We start from the raw sequence: 27,609 nt of genomic DNA on the forward strand, positions 1-27,609 counted from the left end.
GACCCCAAATGGGGTCGCGACCCATAGGTTGAGAACCGCTGACTTAGAGTTTGGGTGAGGTATGCAGATTTTAAGTCCCTTTGTCTTCTTGAGTTCCCTGCCTCCAGCTTTCCTGATGGTTTTACATCTGCATTTGTATAAGGCTGGCTCCTGCTGGGGGACAGAGAGATTTGAGGGCAGGTTTCTGCTTTTCAAAAAAATGCTTTTAAAAATCCTTTTGGAGAAAAATATATTTTCCTATTCTTGTATATCACTCTAAGCATGTACAGATGTCTGTTTATTTTTATTACTAGCATTCTTATATCAAATTCCTTGAAAGCCTATGGAAAATTCAAGGTAAAAATTAAAAAGGAAGCAGACAAAAAAGGAAGCCTTATCTCCCTTTCATATTTGTTAACAGAATTTAATCCTTCTGGTCTATAGGCAAGACTGTGTAATCTTATTTTCAATTATAATTCTCAGCTCTCATAACATTAAATATCAAGATAGCCAGTCTATGGATAAAGAATAAAGTTAGCTTTATCTCTTTAGGATGTCTTCATCCTAATAATAGCTATTATTGACTGTCAAATAATGCATTCATAGGCCTGAATTTTACATAATAAAATCCATTCTCCCTTATTTGTAAGAGAAAATCTACAGCTAATGATTATTGTAATAGAAATATTACTCTTTCCCAAATCTACACAAATTTCCATTCAAATTCTCCATTTTCATCTATAGCCTTTTTTCCATCAGATGCTTTTCAGATATATTGTGACACTGTAATTTCAACCCAGCTTATACAAGATCTAGCATACATCAAGATATAGTACTAAAACAAGTCAACGATGACATTCTGCAAACTGTCAAATTATTTGTTTTCTTGCCCTTTTTGTAAAAGGAGGTTAGGTGTCCCCTTTACCCTGGTGGTGCATGGAATATCCTCTACTATAATGTCTATGGCGATTCTCAGCCATCCAAGTCATGGTTGTCGCAAAGGTGCTTTTTCAAAAGGCAACTGGACTTTGTTTTTTCCCCAAAGTTCAGTTGCCTTTTGAAAAAGCACCTTTGGGGCATCCTCTAGTACAGTTCATTTTACATTCAAGCAGAAAAGGTGTTTTACAAACTTTTACAGTTTATTTCAGATTTTAAAATTGATCTCAATCTGCAGACAGCATCTCTTTGCAAATCACCAAAATATGGACTCTTGCCTAAATATGTGCAAATGTAGAATGTGCCTTGGATCTGCAGATGGTAAAGATAAAGTGGAGGAAACATAGGTTAGCTTTAAAGTGCTATGGGAATGCGTTACAAATAAAACAGATGGTGTGTCAGTAGTCAAAGATAAGGAAGCTATTCTACTGTAATTAAGCTGGTGCTCACACATCAGAAACAACAACCGATTACTTCTCTGTTTACCTGTCTCTCATTACCTTCTTTTATCTGTTCTTCTCCCTGAATAATATGTTACATTGCAAACTTCATTCACTTTATAAAGCACCAGATACATCTGTAGTGATAGACATTTAGGCAGAAACAAAATTTAAAAAAGAGTTTAAGAGATTCAAAAGCTTCCCAAATTAGTAAATATTACATTGATCCAGCTCCCAGATTGATCCAGATCCAGATGGGTGTTTCATTACTGGAAGTTTTGAACCAGAGACTGGACAGTCACTTCTCTGAAATAGTACAGGGTCTCCTGCTTGACCTGAAGATTGGACTAGAAGACCTTCTATTCCCTTCCAGTTCTATTCTGATTCTGATTCTAATTCTATATGTCTTGAAGCATAAGATTTTAATATGCCAGAACACTGTGAATCAAAGAATAGATCACATTACATCATTTCTACTTGGATTGTGATCTGCTGTTCTTTTTTAATACACAGCCAAATTAATGGTCCAGAATTAGTAAAAGTTCTCCTTCAAACCAGGTGGGGTCCTTCTCCCATCTCTTCTGGAGGAAGTAAAAGTTATTCCAATCAGTATTTGGGCTTCCCATTACCATTCTTTATTTCTTGTTGTTGTTGTTTTTACAATGCAATGATCCAGGTTATTGTTGCAAATGGATGGATATGGAAAGGATGCATGGACAAAAGCCACAGGAGTTTCTGTGTTGCTAATGCTTATGGACACAATAATTGTTCTCAAATAAAAACAGAATTGTATAATGTATTCTTCTCTGATTTCTGATGGGAACTTGGACTTCCCCATTCTCTAGTCATTAACTTCATTGTAAAGTTACATTAACAGAATCTTTCTTTCTCCTGCCTCATTTTTACAGTTCCAAAAATATGAAGGGTCCCTACTGAGACATTTGCCATATCCCCATTCCTTCTGCAAGCTCAGTTACCATTTGTTTGACTATGATGTAGTCTGTGGCTCTTCCACCTGTCTCCCAAGGTTGTCCCTGGCTGTTCTTTTCTCTCTTTCTTCCACAAGATTAACTGTCATCTCGTCCAACTGTATTGGCTTTATAGAGAAAGTGTTCACTAGGCAGTGAATTGATCAGAATCTTGCCTAATATAGTTACTTCATATGATGTGCTATCTTTTTATGGATACAATAATGCAGTGGTGGTGAACCTATGGCATGGGTGCCAGAGGCAGCACTCAGAGCCCTCTGTGGGCAAACATGTCGTTGCCCCAGCCTTGCCTCCGCTCGTGACCCCCTCCTCACCAGCAGCCTCCCTGGAGGAGAGTTGCCTGAGCATGTCCCACACGGAGCAGCGCAGCCAAGAACATGGCAGCCAGGCAGCGTAGACAAGACTCTGCCCTCATGCCCCAATGTGCACAGTTGATGCTGTAGGGCATGGGCAGAGGGCGTGGCTGCCATGGTGCTGCTGGGCTGCCTGGGCGATCTGCGGTGGGCCCTGGAGACAGTGAGTGGCCCTGCGGACAGGCAGGGTGGGGTGGGGAGGGGCAGGGGTGGAACAGTGGCAGGGCCAGTTTTGGGGCACTCAGTTTCTAAAAGGTTCACCATCACTGCAATAATGCTTTCCTTTGCTAGCATGTGTGTGCAATACTTATGTTTCTGTATTTTTTAAAGGTGCCTATAACTATACTATATCATATTATATAATGTGCAGGTCATAATAACAATAAAAAAGTAATAGTGCCAATTTACATATGGCTAATCTAAATGTTAAGGAAATATTATCGAACTAATAAAATCAGAAGACAAATTGATAATGAAAATAAGAAACAAGCCACAGTATTAAAAAAAAGTAATATTTTAGTTTAGACAACAACTTTGGAACTGATTTCAGAGTATATGACTTGCATTAGTTATTTGGAGAAGCAATAGTCCTGGAATGAATGAATAAGCAATTGCTGAGCAGGACCATGAATGTGTTTTTAAGATATGAGTGGAAAAGGAAAATAAACATATTACTTATACAGGAAATATAGAAATCATTGTGCTTAGAGATTTCAGTACACTTATTCAGAAATTAAAATCCTTGGAATTTAAGTTATTTTTCAAGAATAAATGAAAAATTCTATAAAACTATTAAAACGTCTGTCTGTTATGCTTATTGTACAGGGTAGTTCATACTTACCTTCCTTTTCAGACTTGAGTTTCTGTTTATTATAGAAGCAACACATTTCATATCACAGATTAAATTATCAGAATTACATATTCCATAAAATTTCTGCTGAATTACAAGCAGATGAACTTTTTCTATTAAATGTTGGTTTTGCTAATGCCCAAGATTGGGTGTGTTGTGACAATTTTCATAGCCACACTTCAAAAACATACCATAGCTGCCTGCTCAAGAAGATTCCATGAATACATGTAACTAAATTATAAGGTTCAAGAGATTTTTTTTGCATTTTTGATTAGATCTGGGGTCTACAAAAGCTAGTTATTGTCTGAGCTTATGAGTGACCATTTAATGAAGACATCATGTACCAGGTGCGATTTGGCACCAACCTTCAGATTTACAATTCTGGCAAAGACAGCCTTGACAAATGACTCCTCATACAAAGTATATAGGCAAGTAAATAAGTAAATAAATAAATAAAAATAGAAGGTGTATTCTGTTATATTTCTGTTCTTCCTAAAGCACCTGTGCAAAATTCCAATTAAACTGGCGGAAATAAAACAATCTGAAATCAACTTTAGATTTGACATTGAAATTATCATAATTATTTGGATTACTAGATTTGGTTGCAACAATTTACTGCTTACTGAAATATATTGAGTTACCTAGAGATTCAATCAAGCTTGTACTGTATTGTTTATATTTTCTTCTTACGTGTCGTCTCAACAAAACAAATGTTAGATTCATATTTATTTATTTATGAGACTTATATACCGCTTTAAGTGCAAGCACTCTCTAAGCGGTGTACACCAGTAAGCAATGTATATATATATATATATATTTACATTGCCCTCAACAATCTGGGTCCTCATTTTATCTACCCTGGAAGGATGGAAGGCTGAGTCAAGCTTGAGCCGGTGAGATTTGAACCACTGACCTGCTGAACACAGTCAGCTAAAGTGGCCTGCAGTACTGCACTCCAACTGCTGTGCCATCTCAGCTCAAATATTTCTAAACATAAGGCTTATTCACATTCACCTTTTACATAAAAACCTACTTCTGTGATGATGAGAATCATAATACTGAAAATCAATGAAGACAGAAAATTTATTGTAAATAACAAGGCCACATTTTGAATGTTGTTTTTTGTAGATGTTGACTTCCAGCAACTGAATATATTGCTTTCACTGCAATGGAACAAATCCAACTTTGAAATTCCTTGAAACAATTTTTGATCTACTTTCTTGAAGGGATTAAGATGTATTTCAACTGAAATTTTAAGAAAACATATAGTCTTGCAGTTGAAGATAGAAATTATATTCCTGGATTTTGTTCCTGTACTTTCAGCTGGATTTCCAATGGATTTTCTCCACATACTAGGCAAAGAATCAATAAATAATTGGTTGGTTGGAAGATAAACAAAAGATTAAAAAGATTAATGTATTTGGTCTTTCCAGTAAGATATTTGACTACAAGTCCATTATCATTAGGGTAGGTGGATAGAATGGTGTAATGCCAATTTTTAAAGCATTTGTACAGCATAAGACAATAAATTATGTCTCTTGAAAGATAAAAATAAAAGTCTCATATGGTAAAATATTGGAAACAGACATAAAACATTGAATATGCACTGTAGAAAGCATACTTTGGAAGCAGATCCCTGTTAGATTGTTTAAATTAGAACTTGATCAATTAGGTCTCTTAAATACTAAATAAATATTGAAGTATATTAAATAATTCTATTGGGAACAAGGAAAAAATCTGATAAAATATTAGCTTCTTATCTGAAACAATTGAATCAAAGTATGATTATGCACAATAAAGAGATTTTGGAGGAATAATTCACAGAGACAACAACAAAATTAGCTTTCTGTTCCTGAAGTATAATAAAACTTTATATTCCAGAAATGTAAGCATGCTCATTGAGAAAAATGATTTTTCAGACAGAACAAAATCTTCCAGAGATCATGTTCTTTCAAAAGAGTTAGCTGCACTTTGAAATAATATTTGACACCATTGTAACAAAAAAATCTGGAAAACCTCCGCTCCCTCTCTCAGCAATCCCCAGGACAAATGGAATTTCCTCAATGGCATAAGAATATAAGGAAAGCATGCCTCTCATTCTGCTAGCTAGAGGTTCACAAGAAATATTTCAAAAATAAGGCCTTAGTTTAAGAAAACTATGTGGATACATTATAATAAATCAAGAAAGGATCCTAGCAATTGTGTGAATTGTTATTCTCCAAGATTGATGCCAATCTTTTAACAGCTACTGTACATCCGTCACATAGTTGCGGAGAGAATTACATTCAATAAGCCACTTGAGACAATTCAGTTTCATTAAAGGACATCAAGTATCTGATAATATTAGGCTTATGATTGACCTATTGGGTTTGTGTAGGTGCAAATGGATGAACCATGTTGGAATTGTTGGATGCAAAACAGTCCTTGATATGGTGCAAATTAAGTTTTTGGAGCAAGTCACAAAGCTATGTTATTAAGCCAAATTGAACAGTTAATTTAGGATACAGACATTAAGGTTCATTTTTGGAAAATCCAACAACAGAATCCATGTTGAAACTAAAGTGATCTGGATTCCTTTTCAGAACTGAAGTTTCTTAGGATCTTTTTGTTTTTTGCTTGTATCTAGTTTGATTCTATTGACCATATTCAATACAAGAGCAAAGAAAAACAAAATCACTACCCTTGTCAGTGCGCTTCTTTGTTTGCCTGGCTTGTGGCTGCTTACTTTCTAAATAAGTTCTATTCAAAGTTCTATTTTGAAACCAGTTGAATTGATTTGATTAATTTTTATCCTGTCTTTTGTTTAGAAAAGTGACATTTATAGTTCTCACAGCAAAAAAGCAGGTGAGGTTGACTGGGCTTAGAGAGAGTGACTGGCTCAAAGTCATTCAGAGAACTTTTGTGGCTGAAGACAGATTTGAATTGTTTTCTCCCAGTTCCATTCCAATACCTTAACCACTATTTCCCATGCCATGAACTGGCCACAAAGATATCAAAAAAAAAAAAAAAACCCACAATTAATATTTAAGAACAATTTTTCCTGGAGATGTAAGGGAGATGGAATTTCACTAAGAATATAGGGAAATTTGCAATAGGCCAATGTATACTGAACAGAACATAAGATACTGGTGTCGTGGGGGTGGGGGAGACAGCAGGAAAAAGGCTTCTTTTATTTCATGGTCTTCTTACCTGAAACAATAAATTTAAGGAAAAAGTGTTGGCAAATTTGATGACTTGTAGAGGAAGTTCTTAGGGGTGCAATAGGGAGGAAAACAATAAATGCTTCAGGTACATTCAGCATTTTAAAGGCTCATCTTATTTGGTTCAAGATTTGAAAAGTTCACAAGTAAATTTCCAAACTTTGCCGAAGAACAAATTATTATATGATATGAGATTTACAGTTATTATAAGGAATTATAATATATACTCTTGTTTTCCATTACCCAAGTCAGATACGTTATTTAAAGATATTGTAGAGGAGAAATTATTGTACTATAACTCAGCCACAACAATCATTTTCAAATGAGTAGAGCCATAAAGCCCAACATTTGAACATTTTTTTTAAAAAAGCTCCATGATTAGCTTTTAAAAACCTATTTATATTAATTATTAACACAAGTTTAATTATTATTACTTATATGGATATCCATATTTTTCTCCTCCTTCAACATTTTTGTCAAAGGGAGAAAGGAAAACGGAGATCATCTTTTCAAGGGTTTAATAAGTTGCCAATTTTCTGTCCAGGCTGAGGTCTAATCTACAAGAAATGTTGGGATGAACCTTGATGAGTTAAGACAACCCTTGGTGAGTTCAGAGATTTGGATTGTAGTGACTTGGGTTTTGATTTTGTTTCTGCACAACTGTGAAAAATAATAACTGCTTCATAAATGGCATGGAAAGGCATGATCTTGAATGGATCTTCTGGCTAGAACAATTCCAATGGATCTTCTGAACCACACTTCATAAAGGAATTCGGTTCATCATTGAAAAATCCTATTGAGGTTTACTTCTCACTTGAATTTCTGATACTTATCATTGGTCTACATCAGATAAAAAGAAAAAGAATTAAGGGAATCTGTTTTTTCCCTCCAATAATTCCTGTTGTTGAATACTGTTCCTGGATGTTTTCAGTGTCACAATTTTATTTGTTAGCTTATCTTGCTCGACCATATTTCAGTTGATCTAAATAGCAAACAGCATCAATATTTGCAGCTCTGTTTTCATGCAATCAAAATAAAAACTTCATTTCATATGAACACTAACAAAAAGTTGGCTAGAACTATAGGTTAATAATATATTCTCAAACAAGCCTTGTGAAATCTGAACTTTTTGCTGATGTCCTTCACTTGCTACAGAAGACACCACCAAAGCCAGAAAAAGTAGATGAATAATACTTATGGTTAATTATAACCTTTATTTACAAATTAAGGCCACATTCCAACACATGGTTAAGATTAGTGCTGGATCAAATTATTTGGACCAGTGGTTTTAGAACTTTGGACAGAAAATGCCATTTCAATTCTTTCTTTCTTTCTTTCTTTCTTTCTTTCTTTCTTTCTTTCTTCTTCCTCCTTCTTACCTTTAAATATAAAATGGATGCTCCCACAAACACATTTTTGTTAACAAGATAAGCAAATCCTTTGGTGTCCAACCAAGAACTGCTCAACCAAAATTCTGAGGAAGAATTTTTAGAGCATTCCACGAATAAAATGACTTTTCTAATGAAAAATTCTGATCAAATGTGAAGATAAATTTCATTCAATTCATCAAACAATTCATTTCATTTATTTAACCCCAGTAAATTTCCTGAATTATTTTCTGTGATCATTAACCTTTAGGCATGGTATGCTGGTTATTAAGTAAAAAAAGTGTATTATTACTTTCAGTTAAAATTCAAAATGTTGTTATAATATTTTTGTTACCATTATTTTGAATGCTTTTGAAGGAAAGCCATGGAATGATGAATGAAAAAAAAATGTAAAATGTGGAACGACCTTTTGACATTTTAACATCACACTAAAAATGAGTACAGAAAAAAAAACCAACAATATTTTATTTATAATCTTATTTTAGTGTTTGAACTACAAATCCTGGTTCTAGAGTTGTTTAAAAGATCATGGGTTTTATAGATGCTCACATGAAAATTAATTTCTTAGATTTTTTTCCCCCTTTCACAGAATTGTCCCTTCAGGAAACACAGAAATGTGAAAAAATAAAATAAAAATAAAATATTTTGTTTTGTTTGTTTCTGTTCCTTGATTGTTCTCGTAAATCTACTGCTAACATCCATTTCCCCTCTGAACCATTTCAAAAAGGGAATGAGAAGAAAATGAAATAAAAAAAGACAAAATAGACCGAATCTCACCACTAGAATTCACCATAAAAATTCCCAAAGCATTAACAGAATTCTTACAAAAATTCCTAGACCAGTTCTTTAGAGAATCAAGTTGTTCTATGAAAAATATGGCAAATGGAATAGAAGGGAAGGTATGGGAAAGAAGGGAAGGTAAATCAGTAGAGTAGGGTAAATAAATGCAGCAAAAAGAGGTTCTGAGGAATACACATAATTTTGTCTGCTTTCGCTCACAATAGAATTTTTAATAAATAAATTTCTTTTTTTGTAAAGACACTTTTTTTGAAACAGTAGATTTAGCCCAGTCATCTGTGTCATTTTTTTAATAAACTGTCTTTTTTTTGTTTTAAATTCCCCCTTAAATCTGTAAATGGTTTAGATCTGAGTCTCTTGTACATTGTCTTTAGAGTTCATTCGGATCAATAATGGTTCATGCACTGAACTGTGTATGGAATTTATTGTGTTAACTGTTGTTGTGTGGTTGAAAGGAGATTTATAAGAGTTATAGTGATTTAAGTGCTCATGCTCTATTGCTGGCATGGGCAAATGACTTTCTATAGGTGTATCACCTGTAAGTTCATCATCCACATTAATGATTTCTACAGTCCGTGTTGGAGCATGATGATTTTGCCGGTGATGTTGTTTTCTCATTTTGTAAAAAATGACCAACATCACAGCAGCCATAAGAGTGATTGCCACAAAACAACCAATTATGATTTTGGTAGTCTTCATAACCTCATCTATTCCTGGGATCCCATTGATTAAATCTGTCACAGGAATTGTGAATGCTTTTTCCATTGACCTTGTGCTCTGTGGTGTGAGAGAGGTTGTCGCATTAGTGGTGTCCCAATCAATAACTGGTGTGGGCCAAACCTGTTCTGTGGTCCGTGCCTCATCCTGAGAAGGTTCCACAGTTTCTACTGTGATGGTTGAAAAATAAGTAATACACTCCTGTGCGGTTACATTAAGAGTTGCAGAAGCTGTTGTATTCCCCACAGAGTTACTCACCAAGCATGTATACAAGCCTGTGTCTTGCGCGGTCACCCTTGTAAAATTTAACGTGCCATCACTGAGCACAGAAATCCGAACCCTATAAGCCCCGTGTGTTATAACAGATCCATTTGGAGTAATCCAAGATATAGAGGTCAGGGATGTTGATGCTCGGCATTTAAGCTCAGCAGCCATGCCTTCAGTGACATTGAGGTCTGTTGGTGGCTCCACAATCACAGGAGCATAGCATGTGAAGTAGTTTAGGTCCAACTCGCCAATGTATCTTCCCTTCAAGCTGGGAGGTGTGTTGCAACGGGCACAGCATGCAGTGTTGGAGGGTGCTTTGTCTTTAATCCACCAGCTGAGCCATAGGATGTCACAGTTGCAATTCCAAGGGTTATGATGCAGGTGGATTCTTTCCAGATGGAGAGGTGTGAAGAGGTCATGAGGCAGTAGTGTTAGATTGTTGTGGGCCAGATTGATCTCTACTAGTGACTGAAGGTTATCAAAGGCATTCCTTTCAATCACCTGAATCTGGGATTGGATCAGCCACAATTTCTGCAGGTGCATTAATCCTTGAAAAGACCCTGGCTTGATAACAGTTAAGTGGTTCCCAGAAAGATCTAGCTCATCCAGTTTTACAAGGGGTGTGAGGTTAGGAATTTCCCGAAGGTTGCACATAGCAAGGTTCAAATACCTCAAATTAGATAGACCTTCAAAGGCACCTTCAGAGATATATGAAAGCCTTTTTAATTCCCCCAGATCTAACCTCCTCAGGGAAGGGATTCTATTAAAAGCATAAGAAGGTATACTTTCAATGGGGTTGTTTCGCAACCAAAGTTCCTTCAATTTTGACAAGTACACAAATGCCCCATTAGGAATGGTGCTAAGACGATTGTCAAAGAGTTCCAGAGTATTGAGATTAGCCAGACCATTGAAGGCCCCAATTTCAATTGTTCTAATGTGATTCCTGCTCAGTTGCAAGACTTCTAGATGCCTCAGGTGTTTGAAGCTATTCACTTTGATTATTTGAATTTGGTTCTCATGGAGATTCAATAACCGAGTATTAGTAGATATAGCATCAGGGACCTCTCTCAGATTCTTTCTCACACAAATTACTTTGCTAAACTGATTGCTACAGGAACAGACAGAAGGGCAAGTCTGAGCTCTGACCAAACCAGCAACCACGAGAAGTTGAAGAGCCAGTAGCACCACAAGCAACGGGTCAAATAGGGCCCTGTTAAACCTAGGACCTATCATTATCTGCTGTGGATGTAAGCTCATCTTGTTCAACATTCATAATTTATTTGGAGTTGGTCCTTCAGGAGTTCCAATAGTCTAAAGAAAAAAGAAAACAGCAATATTAGTATCAAATATTGCATTTTTATTTCATACTTATAATTGTGTATTCACACATTAGTTTAAAAATATGCTTACACCTAAGCAGTATATACGACTACCTAGAAACAAACTTCTCAGGGATTAACTATTAATATAAGTTAACAATTAAAATTACCCTTCGGTCATTAGAGGTTTTTCTTTTGTGTGCAAAAAAATATCTTGTAAAAGAAAATAAAGTGTAAAATTAAATTTAATTCTAACAATTAGGGAAAATGCCTACTGAAACTACTGTTTTGGCCAAGATTACAGAACTATGAACATTACTTTAAGCCAACTCACTGTTTTCAGCAGACATTCCAGCTATACTGAACTTTTGCTGATCCAATTCTCAACCACTATTATGTTGGCAGGCAATTAAGAAAAAGAGTCCAACACATCTGAAGGTAACCAGCCAAAAACTGAATTATACACTTATAAAATCAATCTAAAAATTAAGCTAAATTATCAGAATTAAATTATTCATTTCAATAAATCTAAGTCTAATTATAACACCATTTAAAAGGCTATTAAAACATTTATAATTAACTTAAAGACAACTATATTACTGGATAATTCACTTCTGTAATCACATTACTTAAAGAAGAACATTCAGAACCTTTATCTGGAATTTATTTTCAGAGATTTTTAATTATTGGATGTACAGGTCAGTTGGAAGCTAACATCCATTCTTAGCAGAACTTCTAAAACTGAAGATGGAGATCCATAACATTAACCTTTGAATAAGGATAAAATGATGACTGAATTGTCAAAATGAGATTTATATTTTTCATCTAGGGTTTAGCAAGAATTTCAAATAAAGCAGTCTAGCGTACAAGTTGTCCATGCCCACCAAAAGTAAAATATCTGATCAGTTTTTCTTTGTTTAAACATTTGGATGAAAGATAAATGAAAAATATGAACAAATAGCTTTTAATATCCTTATTGCAGAGGTTCCATACTGGCTTAACATTCAGAAATGATGAATCAGTCTAATAAGACCTTGACAAGTGTACTTTTTATGCATGTTCAAGTGTATGCCAAAGCCTGTCTGCCATTTTGCACATGCAAAAGTAACAAAACATAGCCCTAAAGCACACAAATGTAAAACCCTTACCATGCATGCTTAGGTTTGAAATCTGGATAGGCAAAACCATACATAAAGGGAAACAGAGATTAAGAGATTGATTGTATATGTTTCTTAAATGTGCTGTGATGTTTTTAACTCTAGTTCATTAAGCCACAAAATGACCAAAAGTAAAAAATTAAAAAAGCAGATTTAAATGAAGTCTTCATTCTGCATTCTTTTAATGTATATTCTACTTTTATATGTAATTTAAGTACTTAGAACAGTGATGGTGAACCTTTTAGAGACTGAGTGCCCAAACTGCAACCGAAAACCGACTTATGCATCGTCGAGTGCCAACTCGGTGTGGCCCATTGGATGGGCATGGCCAATTGGATGGGGGTGGCTGCGGTGGTAAAGGCAGACTGGGTGGGACTAAAAAGTTCAATCAATCAATTCCAACTTTGCAAGATTTTTTTTTCCGTGAGAAGTTAAAATTGACTGATTGTACCTTTTTTTTTTTTTTTTGCACACAGCGGCAAAGACCTAAAACAAAAAGGTTTTATAAAACCCAGCTGAAGGCCTAGGACTGGGGGGCGGCACGCGTGCCCACAGAGAGGGCTCTGAGTGCCGCCTCTGGCACCCATGCCATAGGTTCGCCACCACTGACTTAGTATATCATACTTCCCCATGCTGGTACTCTTCAGAAGTTTTGAGAGGTGGGTTAAGTTACCCAAAACACATTGTTTTAGGAGAAAAAAATCTTCTATGAATCATATTAGGTTTGCAAATCTTTCCTCCAAGGAGGAAAATGTCTTTAATTATTTATGCCAAGGGATGTCCAAAAGCTTTTATCTCTTGAATACATCTGCTGACAGAATACTTATTGTTTGCTTACTTCAGGAAATAGATATAAAAACTGATTTTATTTCCTTATACACATTGTCCCCAACCCTCATATTTTGACCACTGGAGGATAGAAACTGTTATTACTAATATGTCCCAAATGCAAAAATAAAGGGTTGGCAATTTCAGAGTTACCTTCCAAAATTGCTTCTTTCAGTTATTTCACTTTTCAACTTTGCAAATTATTATTACTCTTCAAAGTCTCTGAGTGCTGATTCATTTGTGATTGTACCAAAATCCAGCTCTGGATTCATTTTGAATCTATTGCTCACTGCAAGGTCCCTGTGCTGTAGAGATTAATGAAATTTCCTATAAATCAGCCCTAAGTGAAGTCTTATAAATTACAGCAACTCTAAGCACATTACTTACCCAGAGTGTACAGATATACAATACACATGTTTAGTAGAACAAAAATACTATCTGCTAAAGGCTTTCCTTTAAAACTTCAAGCAGTTTAATTTTATATCAGTGGGAGAAATCTTGTACTTTGAAAAATAGGGTAAAATATATTACTGTTCACATAGCAATCCATTTAGAAAAAATAATTAACTTATGAATTTATATGGGATATCAGATATGTTGTTTAGATTTTACTCCTACTGAAAAATTGAGTTAACACTGTCATTAACAAAACTAACTGGTATCACTTACTTTGACCTTTGGAAAATAACTTACTTTTCTACCTCATTGCAAGACATTTTAAATCAGATCTTGTAAACTTGTAATCTCTACTGATTAGGGAGAGTTACAAAGCAGCTGTTTCATTATATTAATGGATGGTTGATCTTTGGCCTATCTAATCCTCATTTCAGTAGTTCTTGAAAGGGCATTGATCTTCTGAAGTCTTTCTACTATTTTAGATGCCTAACCATTCACCGGAAGTAATATACATGGAAGAAATAAAACAAAATAAGAAAACTAATCTTGGAATTCTAAAGAAAACCTCCAGTAATAGAAACATTCTACATATTCAGAGAGCAGTGTTTATAGACTACAGAAATATAATGTTTATAGACATATAGAAAATCCATCAAAATCACAGTTTATCTGACAGAATATATTTGGGAGGAAAATCACAATTATCTATGAAAGTGGAAATGTTGTTAAGAATCCTCTGTCCAGCAAATGTTAATTATAATCTTGTCCTTTGTAGCTATGGAAACCTTTTGAAGGTAAAATGGAGTACAGATATTTTTGTGGTCTGCAGTGTGCAAGTTGTTTATGTAATAATAAATGAGGAATAGATTACTAGAAGAAATCAAATGAGTGCAGTCCCATGGCATTTTGAAAATAACAAAGTGGTTCAGAGAAATAAGATGATTTTTTCTTTAAAAAAATACTTGTTTTATTAATACAGAACAGTGACACATTGTATATTTATATTTGGATTTTGGGATTTTTCTTTTAGTAGGAGGGACTTCTACTGCTAAAATTAGCAATATGACATTTTGGAATAATGTCTCTCAGTAGCTTCACCGCAATTATGTCCTTTCTGTGCCCAGTGAAGAAAACCAAGGTCAGAGTGTATTTTCAATTAAACTCCGGGTGTTGCAAAGTACTGCACAGTGAGAACTGAAAGCACATTATCACCAGATATATCACTGCTGAGCAATGAACAGCTTACAGGCACTTCTCCATATTATATGTGAACATGTGTAATTATTACCACATAAAAAGCTGAAGAAACAAGTGATATATAACTAAGATCAAAGCTATGTGATAACTCAGAAGAAACCCTACCAATTTCTGGTTGAATAAGCTGGAGACATTCTTTGGGAATTAGAAAAGTCTGCCAAAGGCCTTAGCACAGATGTCAAAGATTCTTGTACAAAGGTTGAAGGAACAACTGGTAAAATGCCAGTTAACTTTCTCTACGTGAGAGAAATTATGCTACAGCAACATGGATGATCAATTCAGTTTGGATCTCTGTAGTGAGATAATGCAAATCTCACTGTAGATTTATAGCCAGAGCTACTTACTAAGATATTTCAGATATCTTTTCACAGGAGAAGAAATTTTAATATAACAGTAAAAGACTATTCAATGCCTGGATTAGTAAGGAGGCCAAGTCTGATCCAACATATGATATTAGATTATTGCAGGTGAGTACAGTACATTAATTCATCTGAAGAGTTTACATGGGTAAAGAAAATGAAATTAGAAGTACTAAGAAAATCAGAAATGGATCACGAAGCATCGGAAAATGAACATGCAAAAAATAAGCATATTTAAAGATGGTGTCTCTCAAAATTGGGGTGGAGGATGAGACATAATATTACTGATGGATCCAAAGATTTGTGGTTGAAGATAAAGATCTTCACTGATCATATTAAAAAAAGAAATCCATATTCTAATTAGTGTTGCTCTTTTTTTGATCAATAGCTTTGTGTCCATTTCTTGGAGACCACTAAGATTCATAGAAAGGCTACATAATTCTTTCTTATAAACAAAATATTTTAATTAAATTCTTAATGTTTTTTGTTTTATTAATGTGTTTTCTTTTACATTGTTGATTTTAACTTTTTTTAAATCATATCTCATTCTAAAATTCCTATCATAGAGAGGCTTTGATATATATAGTTAATTTCTAATGAAAATGACCAAGGTAGTCTCCCTAAATAATATACTGATAACAATTTTTCAGGGAGCTTCCGGTACGGGGCGACGGCGATGGCGGCTAATTCTTAGCCGTCCAGCTGGGAAGGTGTCAGAATCGCGGAGCCCAGCGCGTATCAGCTGGCCCGCGGTTCGCAATTCCCTTCCCGGGCAAAGGGAAGGGATAGAGAACGCAGGAGTAGAGGTAGAACCCCTGAACCCCCTCTGGATTTATTCCTAGAGGGGGTGAAAGGAGTATTCCCTCGGAGCTCCTGCTGATCTCCGCCTCCCAGCTGTTTTTGCTTCCTTTGAAGCAAAAGAAACCGCCGCCTCTATCTCCGTGAATATAGCGTCTTGGTGAGTAACTTTTAAACGGACAGAGCGGATTAAAGGATTTTTTTTATATAGTTTAGGGTTTTATTTCTTTTTTTTTTTAGTTAGTTTTGGTTAGTTTTGGTTATTTCTCCTTTGTTCTTTTTTTTTTTGGTACGGAGAGAGGAATTAAGATGGCGTTTTGAAAGTGTCGGAGCTTTTTTTTCCTTCTTTGGCTTTTTCTTTACTTCTAAAGGACTGGATTTTAATGATTTTGCTTTTGATATTTTTGCTCTTGGTATTGGATTTTTCCTTTGACTCTTTTCTTTTTTTCTTTTTTGGATTTTTTAAGAACTATGTTGGTGCTGTTTTTTTTGAAAAGAAAAATCTTTTCCTCCTCCCCTTTTCTTGGGGAGAAGGGAAGTGAGAACGGTGTCATATAAAATGGCTTCAAAGAGACAGCTGCCTTCGACAACAACTAAGGTGGTTTCTTCCCCTACAACTCTTACTGCATAACCACAACAACAAATTAAACATGTACCACCGGCTCAGCCACCACCCTCCCCTCCTCTGCCAGGCTTGTCAGCACAAGAGGTTAAAGGTATAATGGGGGATGCGATGTCTCAAATGAGAGATGAAATGAAGCAATTTGTTATACAGATTAAATCTGATATTAAATCTGACATTAAAGAAGAGATAAGTGGGATAAAGGGCTTATTAGAAGCTAATAATACCATCTTGCGACAAGATATAGTTGCAGCAGTATCAGGCTTGGCTACGGTGGTGGTGAAGCTGGATGCAAGACTGGAGGAAGTGGAAGATAAAGTTGATTCTTTTGATGATAAAATTCAAGATGTGGAAAGGAAGGTGGAGACTTCACAAGAAGATATTCTTATGTTTCAGTACAGACAGATGGAGTATGCCTTGAGGATTAGAGGCCTCAAGGAAGATATGAATCAAGATTTGATGGAGATGGTGCTTACTGACTTAGCTGTTGCTCTGAATATGGATAAAGGAGAATTACGCAGAGAAGTGGAAAAAATTTATAGAGTCAATTCTTGGATTGCGAAGCAGAAGAATTTGCCCAGAGATGTGGTGATTTATTTTACAAAGAAGTCTCTGCGTAATGAAATTGTACAAACTTTTTATAATAAGAGATTCCAGATTGCTACTCAAGATATTATTATCTTAAAGGAAATCCCATCAAAGATTTTAAGAAACAGGAAAGACTTTTCTTTTCTAGCTAATGAGCTTAAAACCAGATTGATGCCATTCAGATGGGAAATCCCGATGGGTATTGTTCTGAGCCATGCGGGGACACGTTATAGATTGAATACGGTTGACAAAGCCAGAGAGTTTTACAACACGGTCCTGGGTGCAGGCTCAGCTCCACCTGTTCAGAAATCTTTGAGTGGCAAAGAGTCGGAGCAGCAATCTGAGGCATTAGGCTTGGTCTCCGCTGGGATGCTGAAAGCTGAATGGCAACGTCAAACGGAGGTTAAAGAGCAGAGGATGACCCGCGCAGCTTATAGACGTAAAGAGAAGGAGCAACGTAAGAAAGAGGCCAAAGAAGCTTCTTCTGAAAGTGCATTGCCGGTGGGAGGAGCAAGACCCAAGAGTTATGCAACACATGCAGCAGTGGCAGATCTCAAAGGTGTCTTCTCCGGGCTCCTGGCCAAGGGAGATGGCAAAGTTCCTGACCTGGAATGTTAATGGATTGAATTCTCCTCAGAAAAGGAAAATTTTTTTTTACTATTTGAAGCAACATAACAATGATGTTATTTGTTTACAGGAAACTCATATTTTACATAAGGATCAGAAATATTTAGTTAATGCTCGTTTGGGATCCCATTTTGTATCTTCTGCTCCTGGCAAAAAGGGGGGAGTTGTTATCTATGTGAAGCAAAATTTGCCAGCTTGTCTGGTAGAATCAGATCCCCAAGGAAGATATGTGATGATTGAACTTGGCTTGTATGGTAAGAAAGTACTTATAGTGGGACTCTATGCACCAAATCAGCAACAGGAACAATTTTATAGGTTGTTACATCAAAAAATAACCTTGCTGGACTATAGATCCGTGGTATTAATGGGTGATTGGAACGGTGTCTTAGATATACAAAGGGATAAGAAAGGTTCTTCTCCTTTTTTTAAACAAGCAAAATTACCTAAAGCCTTTTTTGACATGAAAGAGGACTGGGAACTAAGGGATTATTGGCGGGAATATAATCAAGAGGAGAGAGATTTCACCTTTTTCTCAGATAGACACCAATCCTTCTCAAGAATTGACTTTTTTTTTATTACAACGGACTTATATAATAGAGTAAAGAATGTAAAGATTTTTCCTAGGTCGCTGACGGATCATAGTCCAGTTTGGATGGAGCTGATTCAAGAAAAAGAGGAGAGAAGATCCTGGAGAGTGAATGAAAATTTATTTAGACAAGAAAAGAATGTTCAAAAGTTAAAGGAGTGTTTAAAGGACTATTTTGCTTTAAATATGTATAAGGGGACTTCAATGTCAATGGTATGGGATGCAGGCAAAGCATTTATGCGTGGTATCTTGATAAAAATGAATAATTGTCATAAGCGAAAGCAGACTCAGAAACGTAAAGAATTGGAAGATGAAATTAAATTAAAAGAAAAGTCTTTGATCTTAAATCCTTCTGATGAAAGTATTAAAGAATCTGTAAAGTTATTAAGGACACAATTTAATATGTTGTTAGCAGATCAAGCTGCAACCAACTTATTGTTTATGAAACAAAATACATTTTGTAATGCTAATAAGCCAGGGAGATGGTTGGCTTACCAGCTAAGAAAGAAACAGAGACAGAGAATAATAGATAAAATAAATTATCAGAGTAAATTAGTTTCTCAGAAGGAATTGATTAAGAAATCTTTTTTGGACTATTATCAAAAATTATATAAATCTACCAATGTTCAAATTTTAGATATAAATAAATACTTAAACGAGGCTAGTTTTCCCAAACTGACAGAGGATCAGAAACAGGAAATTAATGGCTTAATTACTAAGGAGGAAATTGTGTTAGCAATTCAACAATTGAAACTAGGGAAAGCACCGGGTACGGATGGGTTAACAGCTGTTTATTATAAAGCCTTAATGGAGGAGATGACTCAGCCATTAGGTGATCTTTTTAATGATATTTTACAGGGTCTAGAGATTCCTCCTTCATGGCATAGTGCTTTTATATCATTGATTCCAAAAGAGGATCAAGATCTTACTTTACCAAAGAATTATAGGCCTATATCTCTTTTAAATGTGGATTATAAGATATTTGTAAAAATTTTAGTAAATAGGCTCATGAGGGTTGTGCATTATCTTGTGCATAAAGATCAATCTGGGTTTATATCTGGAAGGTATATGAAAAATAATGTTAGACAAATTATTAATTTATTAGAATATTTAGACAAGAACAACCAAGTTTCCGCAGGGCTGATATTTTTAGATGCTGAAAAAGCTTTTGATCAACTGAATTGGCATTTTATGTTAAGAGTAATGGAAGAGATGAATTTTGGTGAAAAGATAGTACAAGCTCTTACGGTAATATATCAAAAACAAACGGCACAACTTATTGTTAATGGAGGGTTGTCAGAGGTTTTTACAATAGAGAAAGGTACCAGGCAGGGATGTCCATTATCACCGTTGTTGTTTGTTTTAACATTGGAAATATTGTTGATCAAAATTCGAGAGTCGCAGGAAATTAAAGGAATAGAAGTTAACAAAAAAGAATACAAGTTAAGAGCTTTTGCGGATGACTTGGTTGTTACTTTGTCGCAACCTACTTATTCTGCAGAAAAGTTATTACAACTGATTCATTATTATGGTGTGGTTTCGGGTTTCAAGATTAATGTTAATAAGACTAAAATTTTACCTAAAAATATGACTAGTCAGGAGAAGCAGACTTTGGTTAATTTGACGGGTTTTGAAATTGTTAATAAGGTAAAATATTTGGGGGTGATGTTATCTGTTTCTAACGCAAAACTATTTAAAAATAACTATGAAAGGTTGTGGGTTAGGGTACAGAAAGACTTGAAGAATTGGGAGAAGTTGCAATTATCCCTCATGGGAAGAATTGCAGTGATAAAAATGAATATTCTACCCAAGTTTCTCTTTTTGTTTCAAATGTTACCGATTTTGAAGAATGAGATTAATCTAAGTGAATGGCAGAAAGGCCTTAATAAATTCATTTGGGCAGGGAAAAAGCCAAGGGTTAAGTTTAAAATTATGCAAGACTTCCGTGAGAGGGGTGGACTCAAGGTACCGAATTTGAAATTATACTATGATGCGGTGGTTCTAACACTAATTAGTGATTGGGTAAATTTGACAAATCCTGAGATACTCCATCTAGAGGGATGGGATTTACTTTTTGGGTGGCATGCCTATTTAATATTTAATAAAAAAATGGATTGGGTCTTTAAAGCTCATATTCTAAGAATTTCTTTACTTAGGACCTGGAGAAAATATTATAAAAGTGATTTTAAAGTACCATTATGGGCTATACCTTGGCATGCGATAGAAGGAATAAAAAGAGGTGCTAAAATGGATATGGTGTCTTATAGACAGCTACTTAGATGGGATGGACAAAACTGGCAGTTAAAATCACGGGAAGAGTTAGCACAAGAAAATATTATTTACTCTTGATTCCAATATAGGCAACTAGTAGATAGATGGAAGGTGGATTGTAAGGTGGGTTTTCTTAGAGAAGATGAAAATTTTATTAAGCAAGTGAAGGATCAAAGACAAACCCACATTAAGAGGATTTATGGGGTTTTAGTTGAATTGGACTCAGAAACGGAACTAATTAAAGATTGTATGATCAGATGGGCGCAGAACTTTGGTGAGCCAGTTCCATTGGACACCTGGGAAACCATCTGGGTGAGAAATGTCAAATTTACACAAGCACAGAACTTAAGGGAGAATTTTTATAAAATGTTTTATAGATGGCACCTTGATCCACAAAAAATGTCTCTTATGTACCCTGACTTACAACCTAAATGTTGGAGATGTGGTTGTATGGATGCTACTTTTTATCATATTTGGTGGTCGTGTAGAGAGATAAAAGCATTTTGGATTAAGATATGGTGGAATATCCAGAGAATTTTTAGAAGGAGGGTAAAATTTACTCCGCAATTATTTTTGTTGGGTATAGTTACTGATTGTGATACAAAGGAGGTTATATTTATGTTAAATTTGATTACAGCCGCGAGGCTGTTAGTAGGACAATATTGGAAGAAGGAATCTTTGCCTACATTGCAGGAATGGTTTCTTAAAGTGTCTTATTTGGCAGAAATGGCAAAGATTTCGGCTTTTTTAAAGGAACAAACGCAAGAGAAATTTCTTGCTGTTTGGGATAAATGGATAAAATTTATACAATTTAAATTGGATATAAAAAAATATTATATAGCCTTTTCATAATCTTTATTTTTATATATATACATATATATTTTAATGTTATATTTTCTTTCTTTTTTTTTTTACAAATATAATTTTTTAATTGTTTTTTAATTAAGCCTATATTCTGCTCTGGGAAGCTCGGGGGGGAAGGGGGGTGTTTGGGTGGGGGTTGGGGAAGGGGGGTTTTGTTGTGTAATGTTTAGTTTTTTTTTGTATATGTTATTTTTTGTTTTTGTATTGTTTTGTTCTTTTTGTAAAACTTATAAAACTTTTTAATAAAAAAAAAACAATTTTTCAGTTTATCTAACCATCACTAGAAAAGTTTACAACTTTCCTTACAATTTAGCTTCTTGAGAAATAATGTTTGGAATAATACCAAATATGGATTTCTGTGCCAAAGGATATGCTGTCGTACCTCAGTACTGATTGGTAATTGATTCCAGGAGGCACAATGAGGCCAAAAACAATGAGTACCAAACAACATTTCCCCATAAGGAATAATGTAGTGTGTCACAAGGCAGCTGACATCGACAAGTTCTAGCTTGTGAGTCAAGTACCACACAAATGATGAGTACTGGGACAAAAATGTTTGTGTCAAAATGCATTGAGCACCAAATTTGATGAGTTTCAAAACCTTTTAAACAATTTTCCCTTGTTAAAAAAAAGGGGGGGGAATGTTTCATGTTTCACTAAAGTAAATAAATAATAATAATTCTAATTCTGCAAAGTACATCCCATCTATTTTAATGAAAATTGAATTGTCTTAATAAAGGAAGTCACTTTTACCTCATCGGAAAATGGCATCATTACAGTAGTATGAAAGGAGGTCCAAGTCTAAGAAGTTGGGGACTGAAATTATATTCCAATTCTATTTTTTTCTTGATCAACATTAATAAATGACTTTGTGAATGAACAACTGAACATCTCATATGTAACAATGGCAATATGTTTAAATGAAATGTTTGTTGATTAACTGGGGCAAGAAGGATCACATTTATTAGGTAAAACCTATTGTTTCCCCACTAACTGATGGTCATACCCTCTGATGTTTATACAATCAATAACTACTTTAGTGTAAAATATAGCCACTTTACTTTATTGTAAAGCCACAGCATTTATGTATGATAAAGATTTGTGTTCAATTGCATTTGTTCTTTATGCTCATAAGTCCTCAAAGAATGCTGAAGGAATACCGTAATCTTGATTGAAGTTCATTGTTATTATTTGAGGATATATTTCCAATTAGTGTATAATTTCAAAAATTAAAATTGTTTATTTCTAGTAGCATTATCATCTATCATCTACAAATATAATCAAGGGTATTTTATTTTGCTCCTGTCCTCACAATCCCATGTTGTATCTCAGAATTTTGGAATAACAACAAAATATATTTTTTCTAGACTTTGATGTATAAATGATTCATTTATAAACTATTTGCATGAGAAAGAAATATATACCCTTTTTTTTAAAAAAAAGACATGCCTGATCCTTCTATAGTGTTTTTGCAAAAATTCTCTAAAAAAATTCAGTAATCTTATCAAACTCTTAGGACTTGCCTAAAAATTGATATTAAGATTTCCTTGAAGAGAATCTTGAAAATAAGATTTGAATGAAACCTGGTAATAGCTGTTACTAGAAAGATATTATTTCATTAAAACGGTTGTCTACATATTTAATTGCATCCTCTCATTTCTATCCTACCTGCTTTCTGAGTTATTAAGATTCTTTAGGGAAGATGGGTCTCCTCATTTTAACCCCACAACAATCATTTTATGAGATTTTAGTATGAGTGATAGTGACTAGCCCCAGGTTATCCATTCAGTCTGATCCTGTAACCAATACAATATCTGAACCAGTATACTATATTTTAGCTCCATGCCAAAATGAACTTCCTTGACTCAACTTTATTTGTGCTAAATACTAAGGTTGTGTGACTTTGATTCACAATTTTGATTTGATAACAAGTTAAATGAAATCTAATATGGATTCAGATTGTTGGTTTGGCAAGAAGTCCACTCAAATCTAATTATCATTGTGAATCTTAGAATTGCATTTGATTTGATTATTTTATTGTTTTATGATTGTTTTAACTTTGTACGCCGCCCTGAGTCCTTTGGGACTGGGCGGCATATAAATATTTGAAAAAAAAAAGATTTAAATTATTGATTTAGTTCATTAAAAGGTGTTGTTTTTCAGACACATACATGCTATAAATTGTTGATGTATTCTAAAAACACCCAGTTGAATCAGCATATCAATATACAATCAGTTTGAAGCCAAGTTAAAGGAAGAAATTGATTGAATCACATTCAGATTGAATGTTCAAACTTTAATCTTCAGTTTATTGTCTACCTTTTCTACCTTTTTTACCTCATGGATACTGTTGTATTGGGAATATTTCAGATGATGATGATGATGATGATGATAAAGTTGGAAGGGACCTTGGAGGTCATCTAGTCCAACTCTCTGCTCAAGCAGGAAACCCTATACCATTTCAGACACATGCCTGTCCAGTCTCTTCTTAAAAACTTCCAGTGTTGGAGCATTCACAGCTTCTGGAGGCAGGTTGTTCCACTGATTAATTGTTCTAACTGTCAGGAAATTTTTCCTTAGTTCTAGGTTGCTTCTCTCTTTGATTAGTTTCCATAGGCTTTCATTACTTTAATGTGCTTCCTACTACCACATATTTCTTTTCAGATAATTTATCTGAAAGTTCTTTTGAGATGGACTAACTGTCTTTTAAATGGCAATCCATATGTTTCTGGGCAATTTACAACAAATATCAATAAAGAAAGAATAAAAGCAGTAATAAAATACAAATAAATCGGTGTTAATTATAATGGCCAACTAGGATCTATCAGAACCAAAATCATGGTGGAATAAATAGTGTTCAGTGCCTTGTAGAACATGAAGACTCCAGCTAAGTATGTTCATCGTTGCGTGTTGTTTAACAGAATTAACAATTAAGTCTGTGCCTGGTCCATCCTCCCTGGATGGAACAGGGAGATGAATTGGCTCTTCTTCATTAACTTCTTTTTCTCAGCTTTAATGTATATCCTGACCATTTTCTTCTCATAATCCCTTTCAAGGGGAAAAAAGATGTAGCAAGCAATCCTCCTACTGTTTATAATACTCCCAGCGTTCCAGAATATATGTAACATTCTGGGATTTTAGCTAATGCAGCTTCATCAATTAAAATATTAACGAGGTTCACAAAAACAGGTACTAATATTTTAGTTAAGAAAAATAAAAGTGCAGGAATTGCAGGAATCAATTATCATAAATCTGTCTTGTTTTCACGTTACTAGCATGGCACCAAGGAACAATCAGCTGGACCCAATAAAGGGCATACCAAGGAAAAAGGAGACAGCGCCAGCTAGGTCCCTAAACTGGATGCTGTGTGATTCAGGAGGTTCATGGCCACCATCTCTGAACTGGCAAAACTGCAGGGTGCTAAGCACAATTTTAGAATTTCATACTATGGAACTATTGGACATTGATAATCTGTGAATCTGAAAAATAGTGCCATCAGGAGCTACACTGAAATAAAGCACTAAAAACAAAACAAAACATAATAAAAGTCTTTGCAGGCAGATCTTCCTATTCCATAGTAGCAAGACTAGAAGAGAAAATTATTAATCTATTTTTAGTGATCTTTTAAACTATATTAAACAATTTAAATGGCATTCAAATTAAATCCAGTTTTTTGTTCTAACTCTTGGTTATACTACCTCCTTGTTTGTTTAATTTTTTTAGGATGTCTCATGACCCATTATCTAAAGAACAATTGTGGTATTTAGCCTGAAAAAAAAAATCTGCACTTTTTTTTAAGGTAAGATAGTTACAACAGCAGAGCAGCAATGGGGAAAAAATTGCCTTTCATTTTTAATCTGAAAACATCCCAAAGGAATTTCATAAGCTTTTATTTAGCTTAGATATAATGTGCATATCATGTTACCCCTTCTTTAAAAAGCACCTGTCTCCTGGGAAAAGATTAATATTAGCAACTAAGGAAAATATAACAGCATGGTAGGGCTTGATTAAAAATATAATTATCACAAAAATGTTGATGACCTGAAGTGTTAAAGATGCTGCCTTGGGGTCTCATTCCAAAGAAGTCCTTCAAACAGTACAGTGTCCTTTGGCTCTAAGCCGTAGCCTTGGCTAATTAAAAGAGGTGGGTAAGCAGCACTTAATGAATCAAAACATTATTTCCTGCAATTCTTTGTATTCCCCTGCACATTGTGATCTCCAAGTGCTGACCAGACATAATGCTGCAATTCATTATAAGGCAAATAACGATATCATGATTCAAGGTTGTGTGTCCACAATTCTATTAGATGACAACAAGAGTAACATGCACATACAGTGATACCTAATCTATCTGTAGCTACAACGACTCTTGACATCCGAACCTTGCTATTATGGCATTTGTTTTCATGAACTGGGGAGATCAGGGTTTAGCTGGAAGTGAGCTTGCTTGGTTAGACTATCTCTTTATCACAAGTGAAGATAAATTGTGTGGCATCTCTGTTATCACACCATATATGGATTAATAGTTGTATTAAAAATAATATTGGATTGGAAGAGAAGATGTCAACAGCACCCAAACACTTTCATTTGCAGGAACTCATGTGCCCTCTTTTTAGACGAGCAAAGAATAAAAAATAAAACACCATAATTTTGGGCTCTATGTACCTGACCGCTTCTGTATGAAAATAAGAGCTCCCAATGCCTCCAGCAGTAGTTTATGTTATTCTTATTGATAGATACCAAAGCTCAGCTAGACAATTAGTAACATGCATGTGCTCCTACAGTGTTTTTTTTTTTTCTGGCTCCTGGAATCCTGGGAGGTAGTACTGCCAAAAGTCAAGGGGAAAGCTGTCAAATATCACCAACACAATTTCATACTCAGTTCGGAGAAGTAGTAAGAGGAAAAAACAATGTAAACATGTAGCACACAAAGAGAGAGAGAGAGGGGGGGGGAGGGAGGGAGGGAGGGAGGGAGGGAGAGGGAGAGAGAGAAATTCCAGCCTTGCCTACTGGCATGATACCATACAGTCATCTATCCATCCTTGGCCACTGAAGTAAAAATAATAATAATAAAAGTCAACAACTATATTCAGATTAAAAAACAAGTGCTGCCCCTTAGCTATAAGAATATTATGTATTATAGGCAACCACGGTGTGGGAAGTCAGCCCCCCAGAGAAGGAAATAAAAGTGCAGAAAATTATATTTCCTCAAAGGATCTTAAACAGGCAGAAAAGCATGCCCAGTTTTTCTTAATAGCCCCAAGTCTCCCTCATTCAGGAAGGTTGTAGCCCTCCAGCTAGAAGCTTGAGAAGACAAAGAACCTTAAAATCCACCCAAACTCTAAGACAGGACATAATAGGATTAACCCAAAGATGCCAAAGGGACACACTCAGACTCAGGTCAAAGTACATGACATAGGAAATACAAAGCCTCAAACAGGAACAGGAAACAACTCCAAACAAAAGCCCAAGAGGGTATAAAACCCACTCCCTACATGTGATCTCTCTCTTTTTCTTCCAGAGCCATCTTTCTGTCTGGCTCTCTACTTCAATGAACTGCAACCTTCTTTCTAAAGCAGTCACCATGTTGTTTAGTCCCGGCTTGGACTGAACCATGATGAAGACTTTTCCTTCTGCAACAGGAACATTGCTTTGGATTTCTTCTGAACAGAAACCAAGCTTTCCAACCAAACCAAACAAGAACTTTCAGGAGTTCTAAGCAATAATGAGCCAGTAACCATTGCTACAAACATTTACCAATTTCTATACTCACATAAATTCAGTGGGTTTTCTTTAAGGCATTAGAGTACTACAGGAATGCACCTTTCAGTTTAATTAATGATATGCCAAGCATTTCTAATCTAAAACCTCATTCCCCCTCTCCAAAACCAGGATATTAAATCTGCTGTTTTAAATTGCATTTACTTCGGTTTGCTGTCCAAGTTGTCAGCTTCATTACATTTTTTTTTTTTACTTTAAACACTCTACAGATTGCTTAGCTATTTTAAAATTGTACAGTG

At 35.1% G+C, this 27,609-nt stretch overlaps 1 protein-coding gene across 12 annotated transcripts in view; it reads right to left on the reverse strand.

The window, feature by feature from the left end:
* Positions 1–7,941: 7,941 nt before the first annotated feature.
* LRRC4C (leucine rich repeat containing 4C) overlaps positions 7,942–27,609 on the reverse strand; it is an 817,554-nt gene continuing 797,886 nt past the window's right edge. For 11 of the 12 annotated variants that reach the window (XM_039343308.1, XM_039343314.1, XM_039343307.1 and 8 more), the window contains one exon: positions 7,942–11,228. In XM_039343308.1, coding sequence (XP_039199242.1) covers positions 9,276–11,186 — 1,911 coding nt within the window. In that variant the 5' untranslated portion in view covers positions 11,187–11,228 and the 3' untranslated portion in view covers positions 7,942–9,275. Of the gene's footprint in view, positions 11,229–11,570; positions 11,669–27,609 lie in introns of all 12 variants that reach the window. The other variant, XM_039343312.1, reaches the window with a different exon arrangement.

Source organism: Crotalus tigris, unplaced genomic scaffold, assembly GCF_016545835.1.
Source record: "Crotalus tigris isolate CLP2741 ecotype Arizona unplaced genomic scaffold, ASM1654583v1 scf7180000017841.2860490, whole genome shotgun sequence".
Classification (NCBI taxonomy): domain Eukaryota; kingdom Metazoa; phylum Chordata; class Lepidosauria; order Squamata; family Viperidae; genus Crotalus; species Crotalus tigris.